Genomic DNA, 27,170 nt, shown 5'->3' with positions numbered 1-27,170 from the left:
CACCAGCCCCATATGCAAACAGGGCAGGGGACAGCACTTGACATCCAACAAACAGCTACTCCTCACCGAGTGCTTGCCGGAAATCTTCACACAGGCTGATGTGCGGGAACTGCAGCATCTGGCGCCATTTCTTACTCTTGCCCTTCCTGTTCCCTCCGCCGCCTGCAGGGGACAGAGAACAGACATCACAATGAGGCAGCCACAAAAGAGACCGAGCTAGAGCGTCCGACCTAGCAGCACAGAGAGCTGGGAAGGAGAAACCCCCCATGCCGAGCTACACCCAGCCAGCAGGAATCAGGGAATGGACTCCCTGGAACAGTCACAAGGCTGTGCACCTTGGGGACCTGAGCCCCATGCTGTGGATCTAGACAGCAATGGTGCCTTTCTCCCTGAGTGACAGGACCCCGCCTTGCTACTAAAGGAAAGTTAAATCACTCCAGCTCATAAGAGAGGAGCAGGAAGTCACTGAATCAACAATAATGAGCTCTTCTGTCCAACCACTTCAAAGGAGTTATCTGCATTTACAGATGGGGAAACTAAGGCACAGACTGGAGAAGGCCTAAGAGCACCTGTATCAGCTGAAGTTCTAGCTCCCAGGCCTGTATTCAGACCCCCATCTCTGAAAGTAAGCTGAAGGGTAACATTTACCCGGTGCTGCAAAGGTATGAAATCCCCAGCTGCAGAATTTCCTGCCTAGCACAATTAGAGATGTTCATGCTACCTAATCTTCCAAGGCTAAATATATTCACTACAGGGAGGCAACATGCTAATGAAAAATGCACGTGGGACTGGGAGACAAGAATTTCTGCTCTAATCCCAGCTCTGCAGCCAACTCACTGGGTAGCCTTGGGCAAGTCGCTTCAGCCGCCCCACCTGCAAATGGAACTAACTCCTCCCTCCAAGGTAGGGAGCAAGAGTTAGTTAATGTCTGGAAAGCAGGATCCAAGTGCTAGGTATCATTACAGCATCAATATTGTTAAAAGCAGATTGGTCTCTTAGGGTTAATTGCTCAGCGCCGTAGGACAGGACTGGGAAGCTCTTTAAATACTGTGTATACAATACTTTATATAAATGGCAAGTATTAAAATGCTGCAGGGTAGGATATCCACTCTGGAAACTAGCCAACAGCACATCTGCCTCTCCTCCAGGCCAGCCAAGGTGCACTTGGGCTGTGTTCAACCCCTCAGCCAGAGCCAGCTGATTCAGGCACAGAAATGGGACTCTTCCAGAAAGGGGAAGATGTTTCATTCTGATTGATCCATCAGCTAGTGAAAAAGCAGCTGGCAGCAGCACACCAACAACTGCTGAACACATGAGCCAACCCCTAGCGTTGATCCTGGCCAGTTTGCACATCCCCCGCCAGCCAGATTTCCTGCAGCCACCACTGGGGGGGGGGGGGGGGGGGCTATAAGAGACCATCTGGACAGGACAGGGCACTTACTAAATACACAGACAAGAGCCCTGGCAGAGGGGTGGGGAGAGGAACTGTACCCAGCAGAAAATCCCCAGGTACAGTGCAGGACCAAGTACCTCCAGCTCTGGCCAGCCCTTGGTATTGCTGCTTTCAACAAGAGCTGTTTAAATCAGCTTGCCTTCTCTGGGGCAAAAAGAGAGCTTCCCCCACGCTCACTTCACACAGACACCCAACACTGAAAGCTTCAGAGAGGCAAACATCCAGAGGAGAAACTGCTGCCTCCGATAATAGGGCACAAACCACCAGCTCAACACACTACGTGGGCTCTGGATACAGCGAAATTCCAGCCCAGAATGTCTCATGCAGCCACGCAGGCTACAGCAGGCTGGAGCCCAAGGAGCTGAGCACCTGGTGCACGTGCCAGAGTTTGCTGTATGTTCTGTGGGCAGCAGCATTGCATCTGCCCAACATCAGCAGCTCTGCTGTGCAACTAACTATACAAACCCAGGAAGGAAGTGACTCAGGGCAAGCAGGAGTGGGAAGGAGCCAGCAGCACAGACACCTTCTTCTCAGCTACAGCCTGCAGTGACAGGACGTGAAGGACTAATCAGTGACAAAGACAAAGGCAGGAGGGGGATGTGGGCCACAGAGCCAGGGAGAGCCCACCTGCCATGCAGAGGGTTTGATGAAGGGCAGACCCAGAACCCCACTTCATGCCAGGGGGAGGGGGGGAAGAGCTGCAGAACTCATGTTTCCTTTGACCTGTTTAGAGAAGGAACCGTAGCAGCAAGGCATTCACCCCCCAAGCTCTCCCCTTGGTTACAGCAAGCAGCTGGGTGCCCAGCTGAGCTCTAGCTGCCCTCCCTGCACAACTCCCTCACAGCAGCCAGCAGTGGGGGCACTTCAGCTAACAGCCTGTGCCTTAAGGGGGAAGAAGCCAGGGGCAGGCCATTCTCCAGTAGGAGCTCTTCCCCACCCAAAACCTGAAGGAGCTGAGCTCCAGGGCACACTGCCAAGTTGGCCTATTTTCAAAGGCATCTGGGGCAAGAGTGGGTAAGCGATGGGGAGTTAATTTGCTGGACGGGTTGATATTGTAGGGAATAGCTTTACAGTCAGTGGGCCAGATCCTCAGCCCCTCTTGGCTCCTGGCCCTGCTGCAGCAGTGCAACGGAAACTTGAAGCGCTCTTCAGGCAGCAGCTGAGGATTCCCTGGAGTGCACTGTTCCACAGGTGTAGGGCAGCGTCACCCCACCCCATCTGCATCAGTGTAAGTGGTGTTCCAGGGAGGGCTGGACTGGCTAGCACAGGCTGCTCTCACTTGCAAGCAGGGCTTTGCAATTTGACCCCCAGGATAGGGGGATGTGGAAACGTGGTACAGCCACATACTGCTCTGGTACACCCAAGCAGCTAGCCCAGCATCTTCCATTCTCTAATCACGTACATTGCAAACTCTGGTTTGGTGCTTTCCATGGTTCTAATAAAAGACTGTATAGCACATTAATGCTGTGGCTGTGCTTAACTGCACCCAGACGCCCATGGAAAGTGACTGTTAATAGCAGAAGCAGAAGGGCCGGCTAAGCTCCTTGCTGAATAGTTGCCCAGAACCGAGGCTGTGGCTCCCCCATTTCCCCATGTGTGAGTAACTGACTCCAGTCTCTGGAAATCAGCAGTTTATGGCAGTCCAGTGCAAGAGCAGGGTTCCTTTCACATCTCTTGAGTCTGAAAGCAAGATAATTGCTGCCACCTAGTTTCCTCTGGAACTGTGGCCACTGGGAGCTGCGGGCAGCCGTGCCTGCAGATGGTCAAAGTAAACACTGTGTCGCAGCCCACCAGCACATTACCCTGATGGGCACAGGTTGTCCACCACTACTCTGGAGGTTTTGATAGTATGTCTCTTCAGACACTGGATCCTTCGGTATCTAAGTCCAACACTAAAGCGATTTCAGTTTCCCACCTCATTGGCACATAGCTCTGGGATTATCCGGCCTGAGTCTTCTACCTTCCCTGGGGTTTCTACCCCACAGCTGATTTTCAAGTAGCTTGAGGAGTTTCTCTGCCCATGTCCCTATTCAGCTTTTGTTTTTCCCCAAAAACCCTCATCTTCAAAACCTTTTCATAGACTTCAAATCCAGTAGGAGCCATTCTCTGTTCACTTGATTTGACCTCCTACATAACAGAGGCCAGAGAATTTCACCCCCTATTCCAACAGTGAAGGGAATTCTTCTTCTTCTTCACTCAATAAGCGACACTATTGAGCTCAGTAACATGGGGTTGAACTAGATCTCTTTTAGAAAGACAACCAGCCTTGATTTAATGGCTTCACGTGATAATGAATTCACCACTTCCAGTGGTAAGCTGTTCCAATGGCTAATCACCCTCACAGTCAACTTGCACCTCTAGCCAGCTCCACGTTTCACACAATTCTGTTGCTACTAGCCTGCCACCCAACCCAGAAGTCCTGGAATTCAGCCTCAGCACCTGGCAGAGCCTGCTCCGTTTTGCAGAAGACTGAGGCCCATGGTCACTATAGGAGTCAGCAAAGGAGTGGGACCTGCACTTATAAAGTTCTGGGGTCAGCACTGGGGTGGAGAGGGCCACGACAGAAGTAGTTGGATTGTCAGGCTGAAATCTACCATTGCCCAAGAGACTGCAGAGCCAGGCTTTGCTCCTTCGCCTTTATGGCAGCAGCAGCCTCTGGGACAGGCTCTAGAACCACTGAGATCCACAGTGTGGTGTGTAAATGGCTTTGTTGACAGAGGAATTGCTGCCCAGAGATGCAGAAACCCTAAAGGTTCTTGAGTTCCTGGTGCAACATAAGCAGTAAGGAACAGTGGCAAGTAGATAGGTGCACCAGTCTCACAGCCACTTGAGTGCAGGACTGGACACCAAGTTCTGGGGCTTCATTTAGGGACAAGTTTATCCTACCAGCCCTGTAGAGTTCACCAGCCTCTTAATCAGTGAAGTCCACAATCCTTGGAGTTCAGAATGACATACAAGAAGTCTAGAAATCAAATTCCAGGGTCCAGGCTGATCGTTGGCAACAAAGGCATCACCAGGCCAGATCACACCTTCAGTCCATCTAGTCCAGTATCTTGCCTCTGACAGGCCAATACCAGACGCCTCTGGGAAGTTAAAAGAAACCCAGCAGTAGCAGATGTGAGGTAAACTACCTACCATGTAGGTCTCATCCTAGTCCCTAACAAGTTTAACCCTCAAAGCATGAGTTTTTATCCCTTCCAAACTCTGTTCGTATTAACTGTTATAATTGCATATTCTCGTAAGCCATATACATGACTAGTCATGTCCGGCTCTTGCTTTTCTCTGCATCAACAGATACGATGCCCTATCTGCGCGTCTCCTTCAGTAACCATGTCAGGGCAGCAATCTAGAATCAGAGCATCCAACAGCATAAGATATTCAGACTCTCTAGTATCTCAGACTGTGATGAAGAAACCAAAAGCCAGCTGTCCTCCAGGACTGAAAATACATCCGAGGAAATCTAATAATGCCCAGCCCACAGCAAACCCTCAGTGAGTAATTCTGCCCCATAGCGCAGCTAACGGATGAAGAGAGAGTCTCCACAGTTACCACTGAATGCAGGTTGAGATCTGGATCCATACTAAATAAGGATAAGGCCAACAAGGTTGAGGGTGACTACACAGCACCAGAATTTCACTGGTAGCTGGTTTGTGCATCCATCAAGGTACAAGTGGTGAAGACAACAATGGGAAGGGCAAGAGTGAACACTAGGCACTACGTGGCTGAGCCACCTGTTGAAAACAGCACTACTGCTTCTCCTTGGCAACTGAGCGCATGCTTGGCCGCAGCGGCACTGTGAGCCAGGAAGCTTTGACCTTCATACTTGCCCTCACTGACATCCCAGCCATTTTCAGACCATGCAGCAAGGCCTGTGAAGAGTTGCACAGGGCAGAAAACTTACAGGCAAAGTGAAAGGGAGGGGAGAGGATCCTCACACCTCAGATTAGAAAGGGGTCTCCTGACAATATAATCAAGAGCTCTGTGAGGGAGAAAGAGCGGGAGGTTTGCAATGATGACTGAGCAGATGCATGCTTCCAGTGGGCTGCCAGTGACAGTGGCCTCTCTGCTTGTAAGACTAAAAGCTCAGACTAGAGAGAACACTGCCAAGAGTGCTGGCCAGTCGTCCGCCCTCTTCCACCTCATACAGCCTCTTCTCCACATTCATCTGACCAGGAAAAAGTAGGGTAAGCAGTTGGCTTCCTTCTCTGAAACTGACAAATCTAATTCATGTTGGTATTTCCTCTACCAGAGCATCCCTAATACTTTCCCCTTCCTTACCCACCCCAGAGATTCGAGGCATTTAGTTATAATCTCTTTAGGACATGCACATAAACTAAAGACAACGTGATAAACTAGGCACAGCACCACCTTATAGCCTCCCCAATGGCAATCCTGGGCTGAACGCAGCCAGGCTGTCCAATCCAGGACCTGGCAGACCAAGGAGAGGGAAGTCAAGAATTTTTCACCAAAAGTACCCCGCCCTAGGCTTCTCTTGCTTAAGCCATGGGCCTGTGAGCTTGTGCACTCGTGGTGAACATAGCTGCTGTGGAATCATACAAGGACAAAGATAGTCTCTAAAGGAGGCAAGACCCAAACTGTCCAGGGCTTTATAGGTCAAAGCCATCATAAACATCCCATGGAAATGGGCTGCTAGGTCACAGAAAACCAGTGAGAGATGCTTCCCCTGGGAAAGTTCATAAGCTGCAATCTTCAGATGAGGCACTGTCAATGAAAAAATCATATGATGTAAATAAACCTCTCCTTGTGTTACTATCAGCACTCAGAGTTATCAGAAGGGAAAGAATCTCTAGAAGTCAGTTCACATCTGGACATGGTTTATGCATCTTGCTCAGCTGGTAAAATGATAGTCAGTCCCACTCTGGAGTTCAGTGCTCCAGTGTTTGGGTGGCACACGTGGCTGGAGAAGGGTTATTTGTTTAAAAACAACGTGTTCCACTAGACTTTTAAGATGTCAAACATTTCCACTTGTCTCAGGCTTAATAAAACCTTGTTTACCCACTGGAGAGTTTGGGCTGAACAGAACGCAACAGGCTCCTTTGAAGATGTAGCCCATGTACAGCTCATTCCAGTGACCCAACTCCGAGATGACAAACCTAAATACCTGCTGCTAAGTCCCTCACCCAGACTCCAGGCAAAAGTGATGAAAGGTTTTCTTAACTGGCACCTGGACATCCAGCAGCAAAGGATCCAACAAGATGCCAGGTTGTGAACCCAGGTAACAAGTGCCAGGCTGACACCCATACTCGGGGGCGTCACTCAAATTTCTCCGTAAATCTCACCCAGGTTATCCATATACACTCCGATCTATTGGACATGCTCAGCCACACCCAACATAATCCATTCTCCAGACTCCCTTCCTTCTGTCATTTAAACACAGGTCCCCTCCCTACATTGTCTCCACTCTCAGCAATTTCTTTGCCTTTGGAACCTTCTCCAGCTCTCTAAAAAGTGCCACTATCCACCTCATATCCCAGCATGACCATCACCCTCTGACCAACCCTTGGGAAAGGTTTTTCCCCTCAACATCCCTGACTGGTTTTGGGTCTAGGACCCAGATCGCTCAGCGCAATTCCCCTCTTTTTGCTAGTGAAGATGCTTAATTCAAGGCACATCCTTGATCCCCAATACAGCCCAACAGCCTCCAACAGCTCCCTTAGCTAACTCACCCTGATTCTCTTCAGACACCACAAATGCCCCTCTCTCTGCCTGCCCCAACCATGTCAGCTTGTGGCTATAGCTCAGCTTCCTGCGTACATCTCATAGGCAGAAGCTTGTGCAACAAGAGCTTCCCCCAGGCCAGCCACTCTGCCTTCCTCCTCCACTAGGGCCTCCCAACTGCCTCCACTATCAATAACCCTGTCACTGACCCCAAGTCCTCTCCATACGTCTCCTGCAGCAGAAACACTGCTTCTCACCAGCCCCACCGCAGCACCCACACATGCCACAGCCACATGCCCAGGCCTTAGCTGGGCCTCGGAGATTGCCGCTCCTGTATGTGCTCTGTGGCTTGGCCAAAGCCAAACCATCCCCGACCATCTTCCCTACCCAGCACCCCTTTACCCACTGCCCCGGGCCTCCCAGACCCCCACTGCCCCCCCTTCACACGCGGTCCCAGGCCCCCCCTTCACACCCACCCCCAGGCCCCCCACCACCACACCTGCTCCCCCTTCACACGCGGTCCCGGGCCCCCCCTTCACACCCACCCCCATGCCCCCCCCACCGCGCCTGCTCCCCCTTCACACACCCCCAGGCCCCCCACCCACCACGCCTGCTCCCCCTTCACACACCCCCAGGCCCCCCACCCACCGCGCCTGCTCCCCCTTCACACGCGGTCCCGGGCCCCCCCTTCACACCCACCCCCAGGCCCCCCACCCACCGTGCCTGCTCCCCCTTCACACACGGCCCCGGGCCCCCCCCGCCCTCCCTTCACACCCACCCCCAGGCGCCCCCCCCACCGCACCTGCTCCCCCTTCACACGCGGTCCCGGGCCCCCCCTTCACACCCACCCCCAGGCCCCCCACCAACCGCGCCTGCTCCCCCTTCACACGCGGTCCCGGGCCCCCCCTTCACACCCACCCCCAGGCCCCCCACCCACCGCGCCTGCTCCCCCTTCACACGCGGTCCCGGGCCCCCCCTTCACACCCACCCCCAGGCCCCCCACCCACCGCGCCTGCTCCCCCTTCACACACGGCCCCGGGCCCCCCCCGCCCTCCCTTCACACACACCCCCGGTCCCCCCCCCACCGCACCTGTTCCCCCTTCACACACGGCCCCGGGCCCCCCCCGCCCTCCCTTCACACCCACCCCCAGGCGCCCCCCCCACCGCACCTGCTCCCCCTTCACACGCGGTCCCGGGCCCCCCCTTCACACCCACCCCCAGGCCCCCCACCCACCGCGCCTGCTCCCCCTTCACACGCGGTCCCGGGCCCCCCCTTCACACCCACCCCCATGCCCCCCCCACCGCGCCTGCTCCCCCTTCACACACCCCCAGGCCCCCCACCCACCACGCCTGCTCCCCCTTCACACACCCCCAGGCCCCCCACCCACCGCGCCTGCTCCCCCTTCACACACGGCCCCGGGCCCCCCCCGCCCTCCCTTCACACACACCCCCGGTCCCCCCCCCACCGCACCTGTTCCCCCTTCACACGCGGCCCTGGGCCCCCCCGGGCCTCCCAGACCCCCACCGACCCCCCTTCACACCCGGCCCCGGGCCCCCCCCTTCACACCCCCCCACCCCCCCACCGCACCTGCTCCCCCTTCACACGCGGCCCTGGGCCCCCCCCCGGGCCTCCCAGACCCCCACTGCCCCTTTCACACCCGGCCCCGGTCCCCCCACCGACCCCCCTTCACACCCACCCCCAGGCCCCCCCCCACCGCGCCTGCTCCCCCTTCACACACGGCCCCGGGCCCCCCCCGCCCTCCCTTCACACACACCCCCGGTCCCCCCCCCACCGCACCTGTTCCCCCTTCACACGCGGCCCTGGGCCCCCCCCGGGCCTCCCAGACCCCCACCGACCCCCCTTCACACCCGGCCCCAGGCCCCCCCCTTCACACCCCCCCACCCCCCCACCGCACCTGCTCCCCCTTCACACGCGGCCCTGGGCCCCCCCCCGGGCCTCCCAGACCCCCACTGCCCCTTTCACACCCGGCCCCGGTCCCCCCACCGACCCCCCTTCACACCCGGCCCCCCCTTCACATCCACCCCCCCACCGCGCCTGCTCCCCCTTCACGCGCGGCCCGGCGAGCCCCAAGGCAGCGGGCGGGGCCCGGCCGCACCTTCGCGCGCCTTGAGCAGGACCGTGTTGGCGACGATGTTCTCCAGCTCCATGGGGCCCGGGGCGGCGCCGCCTCCTCCCCGGCCGGGCTCGCGACGCCTCCGGCTCCGGCTCCGGCTCCGGCTCCGCGCCCGCCTCCGCCGCCAGCCCCGCCCCGCCCCGGCCGCTCGCCCCGCCCACTGTTTACCTGAGCGCAGCAATCCCCGCGCATTCGCCTCCCGCGCCGCCCCCTCATTGGGCCGCACGGCGCACGGACCCCGCCCCCTGCGCGCCGCTCCGCTCCTATTGGCCCATAGCTGAGGGAGGTGTGCAGGGGCGGGGACCGAGAGCTGTGTGTGTGTGTTAGCGCGCGGCGATTGGCTAAGCCTGGCCCCTGGAGAGTCAGAGGAGTCTGATAGGTCAGGGAGCTGCCAATCATCATAACGCAATCTCAGTGCTTTCGCGGATTGGACAGTCATGAGCTATGTGAGGAACGGACCCCGCCTACCAGGCGGAGCAGACACCTGATTGGAGGCCCAGCTGCCACTCTGCCGCGATGCGGGTGTGACCCCCCAATAGGAGCCGGGGGAGGCGGGCACCTGGGAGGCGGGCCGATAGACCCGAGCGTCGGGGCCGCAGCCCCTGCACCGGCGGCCTGGCTGAGTCCGGCCCCCCCCGGCTCCCCGCCGCCTTTCCCGCCGCTCCGGGGCCCCGCTCCGGGGCCCCCTCCAGGCCCCGCGGCTGCAGCCCGTGGACCTTGCGGCGCCAGTTAATGGGTGAGTTCCTCGGGTGCCCCGAACCCCCTGCGGCTGCCGGCTGGGCCGGCGGCTGCTGCCCTGAACCCATCGAACCATCGCCGGGCGGGGCTGGAAGGGGCCCCTGAAGGTCATCTGGTCCCGCCCCTGCTCGCAGCAGGGCCATCCCCAGTTAAATCAGCCCAGCCAGGGCTCTGTCAAGCCTGAGCTTAGAAACCTCTAGGGAAGGAGATTCCCCCACCGCCCTAGGGACCCATCCCAGCGCTTCCCGCCCTCCTAGGGAACCAGTGTTTCCTAATCTCCAACCTAGACCTCCCCCACGGCAACTGGAGACCGTTACTCCTCGTCCTGTCCTCTGCCACCACTGAGAACAGTCTAGAGCCATCCTCTCTGGAACCCCCTCTCAGGTAGTTGAAAGCAGCTATCAAATCCCCCCTCATTCTTCTCTTCTGCAGGCTAAACAATCCCAGCTCCCTCAGCCTCTCCTCATAACTCATGTGTTCCAGCCCCCTCATCATTTTTGTTGCCCTTCGCTGGACTCTCTCCAATTTATCCACATCCTTCTTGTAGTGTGGGGCCCAAAACTGGACACAGTACTCCAGATGAGGCCTCACCAATGTCGAATAGAGGGGAACGATCACGTCCCTCGATCTGCTGGCAATGCCCCTACTTATACATCCCAAAATGCCATTGGCCTTCTTGGCAACAAGGGCACACTGTTGACTCATATCCAGCTTCTCGTCCACTGTCACCCCTAGGTCCTTTTCCGCAGAACTGCTGCCTAGCCATTCGGTCCCTAGTCTGTAGCTGTGCGTTGGGTTCTTCAGTCCTAAGTGCAGGACCCTGCACTTATCCTTATTGAACTTCATCAGATTTCTTTTGGCCCAATCCTCCTATTTATCTAGGTCCCTCTGTATCCTATCCCTCCCCTCCAGCGTATCTACCACTCCTCCCAGTTTAGTATCATCCGCAAATTTGCTGAGAGTGCAATCCACACCATCCTCCAGATTATTTATGAAGGTTATTTATGAAACCCCCTCAATAGTCGCCCATCTTAGCGCATGCGGCAGAGTCAGGCTGGGGCCCATGAAGTGGGGGATGGGGAGGGGCAGGGTGGTAACTGGGGTGTGGGGAGGGGCAGGCAGTAGCTGTGGGGCAGAGCAGGCAGTAGCTGTGGGGCTGGGTGTTGGGAGGAGCAGGTGGTAGCTGTGGGGAGGGCAGGGTGGTAACTGGGGTGTGGGGAGGAGCGGGCGGTAGCTGTGGGGCTGGGGTGTGGGGAGGGGCAGGGTGGTAACTGGGGTGTGGGGAAGGGGCAGGTGGTAGCTGGGGCTGGGGTGTGAGGAGGGGCAGAGCGGTAACTGGGCTGTGGGGAGGAGCGGGCGGTAGCTGTGGGGCTGGTGTGTGAGGAGAGGCAGGGCGGTAACGGGTGTGGGGAGGGGCAGGTGGTAGCTGTGGGGCTGGGGTGTGAGGAGGGGCAGAGCGGTAACTGGGGTGTGGGGAGGGGCAGGCGGTAGCTGTGGGGCAGTTTACGTCTGCAGAGCATTTACCTGGGGCAGCTTTGCTCGGTGGTATACCCGTTCTGGGCTCTGCAGTGATTGATGGACAGCACCTCACTGTTCATTGTCTGCAGAACTTCAAGATGACAAAGGCCAGTTTTCTAGAAATCTGCACAGCACTAACCCTGGAGGGACGGTGTGAGAACATGAACGTGAGAGCTCCCCTCAGTGTAGTGACACATGCTGCCATTGCCACCTGGAAGCTTCCCACCCCCGCTTAGCTACTTCCTCTCATACGCAAACATCCCAGCTCGATGTCCAGTGTTTTGTAACCACACGATGGCTTTTGTATTGAGGGAATCTAGGCATGGTAGACGGCCCTCCAGAGGTCGGTGTGACAGGTTGGACCTCCCTTCTGGGGTGCCTCCTGATGTACTGGGGTTTCACTGAGCCTGACTGGTCCACTAGCCTGGGCTCCCTGTTTTGCTAAATTAGGCTCTCCAGCCTCAGGCAGCACACACACGGTAGGTAGGGACGCATCAGTTGTACAATCATTACACAGAGTCTGCAAACAGCTCTCTATGGGATGACTCAGCTAGGAAATTGCCCAGCACTCACGTGCAGATCCCCTCTGGAAAGTACACCCAATATACCATTGTCTTGCATGGTAGAGAAATCTGTGCAGTGTAAGCACATAAATTCACCCCCTTCCTCAATGTGGAGGAAGATAAGCACAACTTCTTGCCCCCCGCCCCCAGTTATAAATGGCACAAACTGTGTTTACTAATAAACAAAAACAAGTTTATTGCATATAAAAGGCAGATTTTAAGTGATTATAAGCAATAGCAAACCGAACAGAGCAGATTACTAAGCAAATAAAACAAAAGACACATACTAAGCGTAAGATCTTAAAGAGACAGGTTTCAAGAAGTGGTAGCTGTGTTAATCTGTATCAGCAAAAACAAAAACGAGGAGTACTAGTGGCACCTTGGGAGACTAACAAATTTATTTGGGCATAAGCTTTCATGGGCTAAAATCCACTTCATCAGATGCATTTGTTAGTCTCTAAGGTTCCACTAGTACTCCTCATTGTTTTTGTTTTTTGGTTTCAAGAAGTAATTTTTCACCCAAAATGTTGTTTTAGGCAAGTTGAAGAGTTTCTGTAGCTTAGAGTTCCCCGTATTCTCTTTACAGACTAGATTCCTGTCTTAGTTTGGACTCAGCCCTTGCCTTTCGCTCAGCTCAGTTCCTCTGTCTTGTCAGGTACCTTCAGCAGTCTGTCTTCTTGGGCAGGAAGGCAAAGGAGAAGAGTCCTGTTCGCCTTATCCCCAGCCTTAAATAGAATTTACATAAGGTGGGAAGCCTTTGTTTCCAGTGGAAAAGTACCAGCAGTGTCCAGGGTGGTGTTTAGTACCAGGTGACAGGACCACCTGACCTAGTAGTGTCACAGCTACGTCCCAGGACCCCTCTCAGTAAGGAGAGAGATTAGTATCTTCAAAGTCTCATTTGTTTCTTCCTAGTGGTCCATCAAGGCTGATGGCCTGTTGCCTGGTGGGTGTCTCCCAAATACACACACAGTTTTAATTGTTACATAGTCAATATTCCTAACTTTAGATACAGAAATTATACATGCATACAAACAGGATAATCACATTCAGTAAATCATAACCTTTCCAATGAAACCTCACGTGACCCATCTTGCATGAAATATATCTGCTATGCCATATTCATATCCTACGGATATTTCCATAAAGAATATGGGGTATAGCGTCAAATCGGGTCGGGCACTTTTCCACCCTGAGTTATAGTCTGTGATGCTGCCCCGTACTCCGCATGGGAAGGAAACCAGGCCAAGTGAGTCCATGGTTGTGGCAATTCTGGTTGAGCCAGAGAGTAGCCTGTTGAGCTTGGTCCAGCATCTACAATCAAGTGGACAAGAAGGCAGGTGCAGTGATGGATTCCTGAATTGACACCGAGGCTTCCACTCTGTAGGGACTTGATTTTCGGTTCCCTGGTGGCACTGATCATCCAGGCACGGGAAAGGGCTGAGAGTGTGTGAGCGGCTGTAGCATCCGATGAAGTGAGCTGTAGCTCACGAAAGCTTATGCTCAAATAAATTTGTTAGTCTCTAAGGTGCCACAAGTCCTCCTTTTCTTTTTGTAGCAAAGGAGTGTCAAGAGATCAACCTCAGCATCCCATCCTGGACCACAAGGGTGGATGCCTCTCCTGAATATGAGCAGCCCTTTGAGCTGACAGTGTGTTGTTCCCTGTCTGAGAATGGGGTGGAGATAGCGATAGGATTCGTAGCATAATGGAGATGTAATTGTGTGCTTGGATAGCAGTGACAGATGAAAAGAGACTTAACAGCTGGCAGAACTGTGTGCCAGCACGTACAGACTGGAGTTGGTGTATAGTTGAAACAGCCACTAGCAATGTGAGGTGCTAAATTAATCTCTGTCCTGAATCAGATGAAATACCTGATCTTGGGTGCATCATCCCCTTCTGAATCCAGCTGGATCAACCACCTCATGAATCTGTATCAGGATTAGTTCTTCCCTCAGTTTATGGGGGAAGACAGCAGATAAATCAGGCAGTAGCTCATTGGGTCTGTCAATGGTTTCCCCATCTTGAGAACAGTTATGACCTTTGCTCTATGCTGGGCTTTTGGGATGCTGCAGTTCTGGGTATAACCAGCTTTTGGTGACTGGCCCCAAATGAGAGACAAACTCGTTGTGGATGTTATCTAGCCCAGGAGCCTTGTTTGGCTGCAGTTGATGTATAACTATGTCGAACTCTTGGTCAGTGAAAGAAGCCATGAGGTTTGTGTCTACACTCGGAGCCTGCCATCTCTCATCAACCACTATGTCAGCTGGATGGCTGAAAGCTTTGTCCTGATTAGGAGCCCTGCCATTGGCTAGCTGGGATGTGATGGAGTTTGCAGATTGGGTATTCCCTCTTGTCCAGATGAGAATCTCTGCACAGTCTCTTAATCATTTCCCAGGTGGTGTAGCTGGAATGTGTGAGATTCAATTTGGACACAGTTTCTATCCTGCACTCTTGCCTGGTTTGATCTAGAAGGTGAAAAAGGTCTCTACTTTTGTCAAAAACTTCCTGTTGAGTCTTGGTGGATTTAAATGGTTGATATAGTTTGGCTGCAGCAACCGGCTGGGTGATGGTAGATCAACTATCAGGGCTGTTGTCACGGAGGTTTGTGATGCTATGAGGAAGATGCTGTTGTTCTGGGTCAAAGCTTGACAATGCACAGGAAGCTATTGCCGGTTCTGCAAGGATAGGGTTCCCAAACTGTCTGGGGCTGTTTAGGGGACACACACCCTTATTCTTTGTCCTCTACACCTGGCCAAAGACAATTAACAGGAAGGAGTGTTTCTCCACGGTGTTGTAATGTTGATCACCATGGAAGATTCACCAGTGTTAACGTGGGGTGTCTGGAAAGATCCATGATACCAGGATCTATAGAAACTCGGGCTTGCTTGCTGCATAGACCATTATGGACATTAGCGGAGTTATGATTCCTCCTGTCATTCTGGAAGACACAGCTTACCCTTTGCTTCCTTGGCTCCTGAAGCCTTTTAATGGATGCTTTGCAAGAGAAAAGGAGTACTTGTCGCACCTGAGAGACTAACAAATTTATTTGAGCATAAGCTTTCGTACCTCACGAAAGCTTATGCTCAAATAAATTTGTTAGTCTCTCAGGTGCGACAAGTACTCCTTTTCTTTTGCGGATACAGACTAACATGGCTGCTACTCTGAAATCTGTTGCTTTGCCAAGAGAAAGTGGTTTAATTTTACCTAGAGTAGCTGCAGAATGACTGTGGAGTGTGTGTTTGAAGGCTGAAGGGAGGGTGGTGGTGCCTCATGACAAGGCTGGATGTTTCTCATTATGGGTCTCATGTGATAAGTGCCTTCTGTATTTTGCATAACATCTGTGAGATTCATAGATTCTCAGGCCAGAAGGGACCATTGTGATGATCTAATCTGACCCGCTTCATAGCGCAGGCCACAGAACCTCCCCAAATAATTGCTGCAGCACATCTTTTAGAAAAACATCCCATCTCCATTTAAAAATTGCCAGTTATGGAGAATCCACCACACCCCTTGCTAAATTGTTCCAGTGGTTAATTCCTCTCACTGTTAAAAATGTATATCTTATTTCCAGTCTGAATTTATCTAGCTTCCACTTCCAGCTATTGTGTTATCCCTTTCTCTGTGAGATTGAAGAGCCCATTATGAAATATTTGTTCCCCTTGTTGTTACTTATAGACTGCAATCAAGTCATCCTTTAACCTTCTCTTTATTAGGCTAAATACAGTAGAACCCGGTTTATCCGACCCTCCATTATCCAGCTCTCTATATTAACGGAACCGCCCGCTCACACAGGTCCAGAAGCAGATCTCTCGTGTGGCCACTAGATGGCACTGCAACCTCGCATTTTTCCGGATTATCCAAATTTGTGATGATCTGATCTGGCCCCATTCCCAATTAGATCAGATAAATGGGGCTCTGTTAGAGATTGAGCTCCTTGAATATATCACTACAAGAATCTTTTCTAATCCTTTGACCATTCTTGCAGCTCTTCACTAAATCTCTCCAATTTAGCCACATCCTTCTTGGATTATAGACACCAGAACTAGACACAGTTCCAGCAGTGGTCGCACCAGGGTCAAATGTGGAGGTAAAATAACCTCCCTGCTCCTACTCGAGATTCCCCTGTTGATGCACCCCAGGAAGGCATTAGCCCTTTTGGCCACAGCATGACACTGAGAGCTCATGTTCAGCTGATTAGCCACCATGACCCCCAAATCTTTTTCAGAGTCGCTGCTTCCCTAGCTAGAGTGTCATCCTGTCCCCGCACCCAGTAAGTATGGCAGACGTTCTTTGCTCCTAGGAGTACACATTGACAAGTAGTCAAATTAAAATGCCCATTGTTTGATTGCGCCCAGCTTACCACATGGTCCATATCCCTGTGAATCAGTAACCTGTCCTCTTCATTATTTACCACTCCCCCAGTTGTTGTGTCATCTGCAAACTTTATGTAACCCAGCTTTGCAGTGTGGCTGCAGCCTTCTCCCTTTTCTCCTCTGGGGTTTGGGTCCTGGGCTCACCTATAAGGGTGCCTGGTGCCTCCACCCAAGGAAACCCCTCCCAGTGCAGAGAACAAGAGGGCTTGTCCCTTGGGAAAATATCCAACACCCAATCTCATCCAGAGGCGTGTCAGTCAGAGCACAACAAACTCAAATAGCTATCCCAAGGCCCAGAGTAACTGGTGTAGGGAACTCAGGGCAGGGGACAATGAGCAAAGGGATCAGGATGATAAAAGCCAAAGTGAACAATACACAAACTCTGCCCCTCCCAACATTTACAGCCTGTGCCCCCTCCCAGCACCTGGCTGGGGAAGCAGTGAGCTCGGGCTCTGAGGGATGGTGCAGCGCTGCAAGCAGGGGCTTCTTAAAACAACAACAAACTAAACAACCAGGGGTGTTCTTACAATGTCCCTCCCGATGGTCAAACCGTCCTTGCGGCTCTCCGGTCTGGGTTCCAGTGGGCAGCTAGGCCATGGCCAGGACTCGCCTCCTGGGTGTCTGCTCTCAGCTGTGATGACACTGTTCAAACCCCCACAGGGCTCAGAGTCTTCCCTTAGGATGGGCAGAAGCCCCCCCCCCCCCCCCCCCCGCTGTGACTCGTCTCTCCCTGTTCCACTCCAAACACAGCCCACATGGAAAGTAAAACCAAACCCTTGTCTCTAAGTTCCAGCACATCATTGGTTCTGGTGGTGCTGCCAGCCAGTTCTAGCTCCGCCCTAAGCCTGAGGCACTCTGGGAAATGGAGTCCTGAGCCTCTGCCACCATTACCACTGGAGACCAGGGGCTCAGAGCACCCCTGCCAGAGGGGTTACATTTAACAATGCTGGCTTTACGGTTTCTTTCAGGTTGTTAATAAATACGTTCAATAGCACAGGACCAAGAACTGATCCCTGTGGGACCCCACTAGCATGCACCTGCTCCATGCTGATTCCCCATTCTCGATTACATTTTGAGACCTCGCAGCGAGCCAGCTTTTAGTCCGCTGAATGTGGGCCCTGTGAATGTCATACCTTTCCAGTTTTTAAATCAAACGCCATGTGGTACCAAGTGAAATGCCTTGCAAATGTCCCAGTCTATTACATCAATGATTACCTTTATTAACCAAACTAGTAATCTCATCTAAAAAAGATATCAAACTAGTTTGACAGCATCTACTTTCCATAAACCCACTTTGATTGGGATTAATTATATCACCCTCCTTTAATTCTTTATTCATCCAGTCCTGGCTCAGCTGCTCCATTATCGTGCCCGGGATCAATGTCAGGCTGACAGGCCTATAATTATGGAGGTGATACCATTTACTCTTTTTAAATATTGGCACAACATTAGCTTTCTTACAGTCCTTTGGAACTTCCACAGTGCTCCAAGACTTATTGAAAATCAACATTAATAGTCCAGCAAGCTCCTCAGCCAGCTCTTGTAAAACTCTTGGATGTAAGTTATCTGGACCTGCTGACTGAAAAATGTCAGGGATGCTGTTTAACATCATCCTGAGACAATGAATGGAAAGAGTGTTATCACATGATAGGACTACAACATCTGTTTTTTCCCCCTAATACTGAACAGAAATATTTATTGAACACTTCTGGCTTTTTTGCTTTATTATTGCTAATTCTACCATTTCCATCTAGTAATGGACCAGTACCAGTGTTTGGATTATTTTTGTTCCTAGTTTACTTTAAAAAATACCTTCTTATTGTCCTTAACTCTGCTCGCTGTAGATTTCGCCTTGTGTCCCTTTGCTTCCCTTATCAATTTGCTACAATTCCTGTCTTCTTGAGCTATATTACAATCAACTTATAGAATCCTAGAATGTCAGGGTTGGAAGGGACCTCAGGAGGTCATCTAGTCCAACCCCCTGCTCAAAGCAGGACCAACACCAACTAAATCATCCCAGCCAGGGCTTTGTCAAGCCTGACCTTAAAAACTTCTAAGGAAGGAGATTCCACCACCTCCCTAGGTAACCCATTCCAGTGTTTCACCACCCTCCTAGTGAAAAAGTTTTTTCTAATATCCAACCTAAATCTCCCCCACTGCAACTTGAGACCATTACTCCTTGTTCTGTCATCTGCTACCACTGAGAACAGTCTAGATCCATCCTCTTTGGAACCCCCTTTCAGATAGTTGAAAGCAGCTATCAAATCCTCCCTCATTCTTCTCTTCCGCAGACTAAACATCCCCAGTTCCCTCAGCCTTTCCTCATAAGTCATGTGTTCCAGTCCCCTAATCATTTTTGTTGACCTCCGCTGGACTCTTTCCAGTTTTTCCACATCCTTCTTGTAGTGTGGGGCCCAAAACTGGACACAGTACTCCAGATGAGGCCTCACCAATGTCGAATAGAGGGGAACGATCATGTCCCTCGATCTGCTGGCAATGCCCCTACTTATACATCCCAAAATGCCATTGGCCTTCTTGGCAACAAGGGCACACTGTTGACTCATATCCAGCTTCTCGTCCACTGTAACTCCCAGGTCCTTTTCTGCAGAACTGCTGCCTAGCCATTCGGTCCCTAGTCTGTAGCGGTGCATGGGATTCTTCCGTCCTAAGTGCAGGACTCTGCACTTGTCCTTGTTGCACCTCATCAGGTTTCTTTTGGCCCAATCCTCCAATTTGTCTAGGTCCCTCTGTATCCTATCCCTACCCTCCAGCCTATCTACCTCTCCTCCCAGTTTAGTGTCATCTGCAAACTTGCTGAGGGTGCAATCCACACCATCCTCCAGATCATTTATGAAGATATTGAACAAAACCGGCCCCAGGACCGACCCTTGGGGCACTCCACTTGATACCGGCTGCCAACTAGACATGGAGCCATTGATCACTACCCGTTGAGCCCGACAATCTAGCCAGCTTTCTATCCACCTTATAGTCTATTCATCCAGCCCATACTTCTTTAACTTGCTGGCAAGAATACTGTGGGAGACCGTGTCAAAAGCTTTGCTAAAGTCAAGGAACAACATGTCCACTGCTTTCCCTTCATCCACAGAGCCAGTTATCTCGTCACAGAAGGCAATTAGATTAGTCAGGCATGACTTGCCCTTGGTGAATCCATGCTGACTGTTCCTGATCACTTTCCTCTCCTCTAAGGGCTTCAGAATTGATTCCTTGAGGACCTGCTCCATGATTTTTCCAGGGACTGAGGTGAGGCTGACTGGCCTGTAGTTCCCAGGATCCTCCTTCTTCCCTTTTTTAAAGATGGGCACTACATTAGCCTTTTTCCAGTCGTCCGGGACTCCCCCGATTGCCATGAGTTTTCAAAGATAATGGCCAATGGCTCTGCAATCACATCCGCCAACTCCTTTAGCACTCTCAGATGCAGCCCATCCGGCCCCATGGACTTGTGCTCATCCAGCTTTTCTAAATAGTCCTGAACCACTTCTTTCTCCACAGAGGTCTGGTCACCTCCTCCCCATGCTGTGCTGCCCAGTGCAGCAGTCTGGGAGCTGACCTTGTTCGTGAAGACAGAGGCAAAAAAAGCATTGAGTACATTAGCTTTTTCCACATCCTCTGTCACTAGGTTGCCTCCCTAATTCAGTAAGGGGCCCACACTTTCCTTGACTTTCTTCTTGTTGCTAACATACCTGAAGAAACCCTTCTTGTTACTCTTAACATCTCTTGCTAGCTGCAACTCCAGGTGTGATTTGGCCTTCCTGATTTCACTCCGGCATGCTCGAGCAATATTTTTATACTCATCCCTGGTCATTTGTCCAATCTTCCACTTCTTGTAAGCTTCTTTTTTGTATTTAAGATCAGCAAGAATTTCACTGTTAAGCCAAGCTGGTCGCCTGCCATATTTACTATTCTCTCTACACATCAGGATGGTTTGTCCCTGTAACCTCAATAAGGATTCTTTAAAATACAGCCAGCTCTCCTGGACTCCTTTCCCCCTCATGTTATTCTCCCAGGGGATCTTGCCCATCAGTTCCCTGAGGGAGTCAAAGTCTGCTTTTCTGAAGTCCAGGGTCCGTATTCTGCTGTTTTCCTTTCTTCCTTGTGTCAGGATCCTGAACTCGACCATCTCATGGTCACTGCCTCCCAGGTTCCCATCTACTTTTGCTTCTCCTACTAAGTCTTCCCGGTTTGTGAGCAGCAGGTCAAGAAGAGCTCTGCCCCTAGTTGGTTCCTCCAGCACTTGCACCAGGAAATTGTCCCCTACATTTTCCAAAAACTTCCTGGATTGTCTGTGCACCGCTGTATTGCTCTCCCAGCACATATCAGGGTGATTGAAGTCTCCCATGAGAACCAGTAACTTCTGCGAGTTGCCAGAAGAAAGCCTCTTCCACCTCATCCCCCTGGTCCGGTGGTCTATAGTACACTCCCACCACGACATCACCCTTGTTGCTCACACTTCTAAACTTAATCCAGAGACTCTCAGGTTTTTCTGCAGTTTCATACTTGAGCTCTGAGCAGTCATACTGCTCTCTTGCAAACAGTGCAACTTCCCCACCTCTTCTGCCCTGCCTGTCCTTCCTGAACAGCTTATATCCATCCATGACAGTACTCCAGTCATGTGAGTTATCCCACCAAGTCTGTTGTTCCAATCACATCATAATTCCTTGACTTTGCCAGGACTTCCAGTTCTCCCTGCTTGTTTCCCAGGCTTCTTGCCTTTGTGTATAGGCACTTGAGATAACTTGCTGATCGCCCCTCTTTCTCAGTATGAGGCAGGAGCCCTCCCCTCTCACGCACTCCTGCTTGTGCTTCCTCCCAGTATCCCACTTACCTCAGGGCTGTCTCCTTCCCTTTCTTACATTTGTTTTATATACATGTTTTTGCTTTTTATAGCTGCCTTCACTTCCCCACTAAACCAGATTGGTTTTTAACCAATATGGCCTTCTTCCTCAATTGTGGGATTGTGGCTTTTGGAGCACCTAGTAAAGTGTTCTTAAACAACTGCCAATTACCATTCATATTTTTCTGATTAAATTCTTCCTCCCAGCTGATTTGGCTCAGAAGCTTTGTGAACCTGGCCTTTTTAAAGCACAAAGTGTGTGTGTGTGTATATATGTGTATATATATGTGTGTATATACACACATCTCTTACTGATCTGGACTTTACTCTGTTTGCACTTTATAAATGTGATCAAATCATGATCATGTGTAGCTAAGTTAGCATTAATTTTTAGTTCTTTGATCAGTCCCTTTATCTGTAACAACAAGATTTAATATTACGTTTTCTCATAGATTGTGAACACTTAAGTGATTAGATGCTTGGAGGTCTGTTGATGGAGGCCACATTGCAGCCGCTGGGCCCGGAGCGCCCGACGCCGGCTCAGGCTTCCTTGGTGCGTAGTGCCCCGGAGCTATCAGGAGACCCAGCACCGGCAAAGCACCATAAACTGTTGGCCCCAGAGCACCAGGTGAGGCCCCGGCACCGATCGTCTTCCCTTGTGCGGCCCCTGGCGCAGCCTAAAGGAAGACGGGGTCATTCCCCGCACAGGGGGCTGGTGCCTCCCAAGGCACTGAGCACCGACAAGAGCAGGAAGGACACGGTACTGGCGCTGACATAGGCGGTCCTGGTGACACAAGCTCCACTGAGCCCAGACCTAAGTGAGCTCAGTGCGGACAATGGGCAAGTCACTCAGTGCAGCAGTCCCGGTCCCTGCACCAACATCAGACGGTGCCGGAAGCAACAGTATCCAGGCCTCCAGCATCCCCCCAGCTTAGACCAGAGAGTCCGGCACCGAGCCCAGTGCTGTCCCATGGACTCCCGCCCCAGCCTGAGCCGGGGGCCCCTGCCACAGGAAATGGGGAGCAGGAGGACCAACCAGAGGGGGTCAAGCAGCAGCTAACCTCGTACAGAGGTATCTGGCCCCCCGCCAATAGACCATAGAGCCCACCAGGAACTGCTGCACAGAGTTGCCCAAAATTTGGGATTGCAGGCTGAGGAGACGGTTGAGCAGGAGGACCCCATGGTGGACATTTTGAGCCCCGAAGGTCAATCCAGAATAGCGCTCCCGCTCATTAAAACCATTCAGTCCAACTATAAGACTATATGGTAGACTCCAGCGCTCCAACGGCTAAAGGAGTGGAGCGTAAATACTTTGCCCCATCTAAGGGCTCTGAGTTCCTCTTCTGCCGCCCGAGTTCATGCTCCCTGGTGGTCTCGGTGGTGAACGAAAGGGAGTGCCATAGACAGCAGGCCCCAGCTCCTTAGGCCAGGGAGGCGAAACGCCTGGACCTTTTTGGCAGAAAGGTGTACTCATTGGGGGGCCTTCAGTTGAGGATTGTGAAACAGCAGGCCATCCTCAACCGGCACAATTTCAACTCCTGGGTGGCGGTGGGGAAGCTTAAGGACAGCCTCCCGCAAGGTTCCCAACAGGAGTTCACGGCCCTGGTGGACAAGGGCAAGGCAGTAGCCAAGACCTCTCTCCAGGCCTCCCTGGATTCGGCAGACGCGGCGGCTAGAACAATCGCGTCAGGGTGGTCATGAGGTGCTCGGCATGGCTCCAGGAGTCAGGCCTGCCCCCTGAAGTCCAGAATACACTCCAGGACCTCCCCTTGGAAGGGTCCGGCCTCTTCTCTGACCAGACAGACGCGAGGCTGCATAGTCTCAAGGACTCACGGGCTACGCTTAAGTCGCTGGGTATGCACACCCCAGCGACCGAGAGAAAGCCCTTTAAGCCGTAGCCTCCCCCTCAACGCTAGTACCAGCCTCGCCGTAGGCATGAGCCTTACCGTAGGCGAGGCAGGGATAACAGGCGCCGGTGTAACAATAATGCGCCGGGCAGAACCAAGGCCAGCACAAACCCCTGCCGGGCACTAAGCCAGGCTTTTGAAGGTGCACTCGAGGACAGCACACCAGACCAGTCACCGGATCTGTCCCTTTGTTTCCTGAACCGCCTGTCCCGTTTCTCCCGTGCATGGTCCACCATTACGTCAGACCATTGGGTCTTACGCATGGTGCGGAATGGGTACTCGCTGCAGTTCGCCTCCCTCCTCCTCTCCCAGCCCCCTTCGCCGTCCCTCTTCAGGGACCCCTCTCACGATCATCTCCTAGAGGAGGAGGTCCGCTCGCTGCTACGGGCTGGGGCAGTAGAGGCAGTGCCTCTCAGCCTAAGGGGGAAGGGGTCCCGGTACTTCCTCATCCCCAAGGCCAAAGGGGGCCTTCGCCCCACGCTAGACCTGCGCGGGCTAAACAAATTCCTATCAAGGCTCGGTTCCTCATGGTCTCTCTGAGCACCATCATCCCTTCCTTGGATCTGGGGGACTGGTACGCTGCCCTCGACATGAAGGACGCATACTTTCATATCACCATTTTCCCAGCACGTCGGCGGTTCCTACGCTTCACCGTGGGCCGAGAACATTATCAGTTTGCGGTTCTCCCGTTCAGTCTAGCTGCGGCCACAAGGGTATTCACGAAGTGCATGGCGGTGGTGGCGGCCTTCTTACAGAGGCAGAGAATCTGGGTGTACCTGTACCTCGACGACTGGCTCCTGGCAGGCCAATCCGAGGCGGAGGTGCGGGGCCATGTGGAGGTGGTTCTCGGGAGCTCGGTGTTTCCCCACCCAATGGTGGGGCGGTTCCTTAAAGGGTTGGAGAGGGTGTTCCCATACTCCCGCCCCCCAGTCCCTCCATGGAACCTTAATCTGGTCCTTTCTAAACTCATGGGACCCCCTTTCGAGCCCCTCGCTACCTGTTCCCTCCTCCACCTTTCCTGGAAGGTGGCGTTTCTGGTTGCTGTTACCTCGGCCAGAAGGGTGTCCGAACTGAGGGCCCTCACCTCTGAGCCACCGTACACGGTATTTCACAAGGACAAGGGGCAGCTCCGGCCACACCCCAAGTTCCTCCCTAAGGTGGTGTCCCAATTGCATCTGGGCCAGGACATTTGTCTGGCGGTGTTCTTCCCGAAACCCCATACAGACCCGAGTCACTGCAGCTTGCACACGTTGGATGTGCGTCGAGCGCTGGCGTTCTACTTAGAGCGCACCAAGCCCTTTTGCAAATCTGCGCAGCTGTCTGTGGCCGAGAGGTTAAAAGGCCTTCCAGTGTCGGCACAGCGGATTTCGTCTTGGATTACAAGCTGCATCCGGGCGTGCTATGGGCTCGCAGGTGTTCCGGCCCTGGCCGTCACGGTCCACTCGACCAGGGCGCAGGCAACTTCCACGGCGTTCCTGGCACAGGTCCCGATCCAGGAGATCTGCAGAGCAGCCACCTGGTCTTCGGTGCACACCTTCACGACCCACTACGCGGTCAATTAGCAGGCCAGAGAGGACGCAGCGGTTGGCAGAGCAGTCCTCCGAGCAGTTGTTCCGTGACTCTTCCCCTCCTCCAGAGGTAAGCTTGTGATTCACCTAATGTGGAATGGACGTGACCAAGCACTCGAAGAAGAAAAAACAGTTATTTACCTTCTCGTAACTGTTGTTCTTCGAGATGTGTTGTTCACATCCATTCCACCCCCACATACACACCCCTCTGTTGGCGTCACCGGCAAGAAGGAACTGGAGGGGGTAGGGCCGGTGGGGGTATCTATGCGGGGCACAGTGGTGCCACTCGGGGGGTCCCAACAGAGGCCGCTAAGGGAAAAAGTTTCCAACGCTCATGCACGCCGCGCGCGCACCTAATGTGGAATGGACGAGAACTGCACCTCTTGAAGAACAACAGTTATGAGAAAGTGAGTAACCGTTTTTTCTTTACGCAACACACAGTCAACTTGTGGAATTGGCCAGGGGATGTTGCTCAGGCCAAACAAATAACGGGGCCAAAAAAAGTACTGAGTAAGTTCCCGGAGGAACAGTCCATCCTGTCTCTTCCCCCCCCCCCCCCTTCTCCTGCTGGTCACAGCTCACCTTCCCTGATCACTCTCGTTACAGTGTGTATGGTAACACCCATTGTTTCGTGTTCTCTGTGTCTATAAATCTCCCCACTGTATTTTCCACTGAATGCATCCAATGAAGTGAGCTGTAGCTCACGAAAGCTTATGCTCAAATAAATTGGTTAGTCTCTAAGGTGCCACAAGTCCTCCTTTTCTTTTTGTCAGCAGACAGGATACTGGGCTAGATAGCCCACTGGTCTGACCCAGTGTCAGAGGATTGGTGCAATGGCCCCAGCTTAACAGTATCGAGGAGAAACCCCTTCTGTGTGCCAGACCCGCTAGGGTAAGTCTCCCAGCTTCATCACTTCCTTAGACTGGACCTCTGGGCCTACAGCCCCCCTGCTCCATCCCGTGAGCTCCCGGCAGCGAGTCCCACCGAGACAGACCCTGCTAGAGACTGGTCCATGCACTTCCGCAAGCATTTGCAGTGACATTCACACAGCATTATCAAAACAGCAGGCAGCCTTGGGTAGCCCAGAGGAAGGAAGGGTAAAGCACAGTCCCATCTGGCCAGCCCAGAGCCCAGCCAAGCTGCACTGAACCCCTCAGTTCAAGCTCCATCTCTGTCTGACCTGTGCCCCGACTGCTTCCTGCAGCCCACATTTCACACCCTGGTGCCCCCAGTCCTCCGCTTCTCAGCCCAGAACGAAGCAAGCCACATCCCTCTGGGGCCTTAGTTGCTAGGTGTCAGTGTCCAGGCCATTGGATCTGCCATTGTCTCCTCAGATGCTCCCCTGATACGGGGACGAAGGCCCAGCCCATTGAGCACCATTCACACTTGTGTCTTAGCCTGTCCTAAAAGCAAACAGACACCTCCCCCACACTGAGTAACAATGTAGCATATAGGGGAAACTGAGGCATGCACTGGCTCCATAGAGATATTACAAACGATTCCCACTTGGTCACATCCAGTATGGCCCTCTTATCTCAGTAAGCAATATGATCCTCCCCGCCCATTTCTCACCGCTCGTCCCCCTTCCCAGCTCACCCCTGTGCAAGCCAACGCAGCTCGCAGGGCAGCTCAGCCCCCTCCCTTTGCTGGGCAGTTCTGTGGTGTCAGGTGCATCCATTCAGGAATCAGATTGCTGCACCCCCAACTCTAAGCACTGTGCTTTGTCCCTCCCTGGGTGCCAGCCCAGCCCCTGCACCACTCCCAAGGGGACTCTGGCCTCGGGTCTGAAGCCCCATTGCCACATGGACCAGCCGGCCTCCTTCCAGCGCAACCAGGAATGCAGGTTGGCTCCTGTGTCTCCCCTGCACAAGGAGGTGTGGACAGAACTGGCCATGGACAGGAGCCTGGATGAGAGAGGCGCTTTTGGCGGCTCAGTGAGGGCGCCGGGTTTCCCGGCTGGGAGCAGACACTGATGCCAGGACACTAGGCATACCAAGCATGGGCTAGGGCTTCTGCTGCATGAGACAAATTCAACCCCCTCTCCCCCCCCCCCCACACACACACACCCTCCCCAGGGCCTGTGACCATTCAGCAGCATAAGCCAACCCAGCTCCACAGGAGGGAAATCTAGGGCCCAGCTAGTGACAGATCCCGTGGCACCAGCTACGTGGGATAAAACCCCAATGGAACCCCCCAGGACAGGTTCTTTGAACAACCTGCTGTGGGCCCAGGGATCCCAGCATGAGCGGCCACTGAGCAGGACCGAGCCGGTTCCCCCTCTCATTGAGGAAGGGGCCTGCTCCGCCCACTGGTCCAGTGCAGAACAGAACGGTCAACTCCAGCCACCTCGACACCTACAGCAGCAAACAGCACGACACTGCCCAGC

At 53.2% G+C, this 27,170-nt stretch overlaps 1 protein-coding gene across 1 annotated transcript in view; it reads right to left on the bottom strand.

The window, feature by feature from the left end:
• GRK6 (G protein-coupled receptor kinase 6) overlaps nucleotides 1-9,364 on the bottom strand; it is a 31,505-nt gene extending 22,141 nt beyond the window's left edge. Inside the window, exons 1-2 of the mRNA XM_084637237.1 lie at nucleotides 9,250-9,364; nucleotides 67-162 (exon numbers count right to left, since the gene is read on the bottom strand). Coding sequence (XP_084493363.1) covers nucleotides 67-162; nucleotides 9,250-9,301 — 148 coding nt within the window. The 5' untranslated portion in view covers nucleotides 9,302-9,364. The remainder of the gene's footprint in view (nucleotides 1-66; nucleotides 163-9,249) is intronic.
• Between the last annotated feature and the right edge of the window lie 17,806 nt (nucleotides 9,365-27,170).

Source organism: Lepidochelys olivacea (assembly GCF_965140295.1).
Source record: "Lepidochelys olivacea isolate rLepOli2 genome assembly, chromosome: 8".
Lineage (NCBI taxonomy): Eukaryota > Metazoa > Chordata > Testudines > Cheloniidae > Lepidochelys > Lepidochelys olivacea.
The sequence above is the reverse complement of the archived record's forward strand: the minus strand, read 5'-3'. Positions and strand labels throughout refer to the sequence as shown.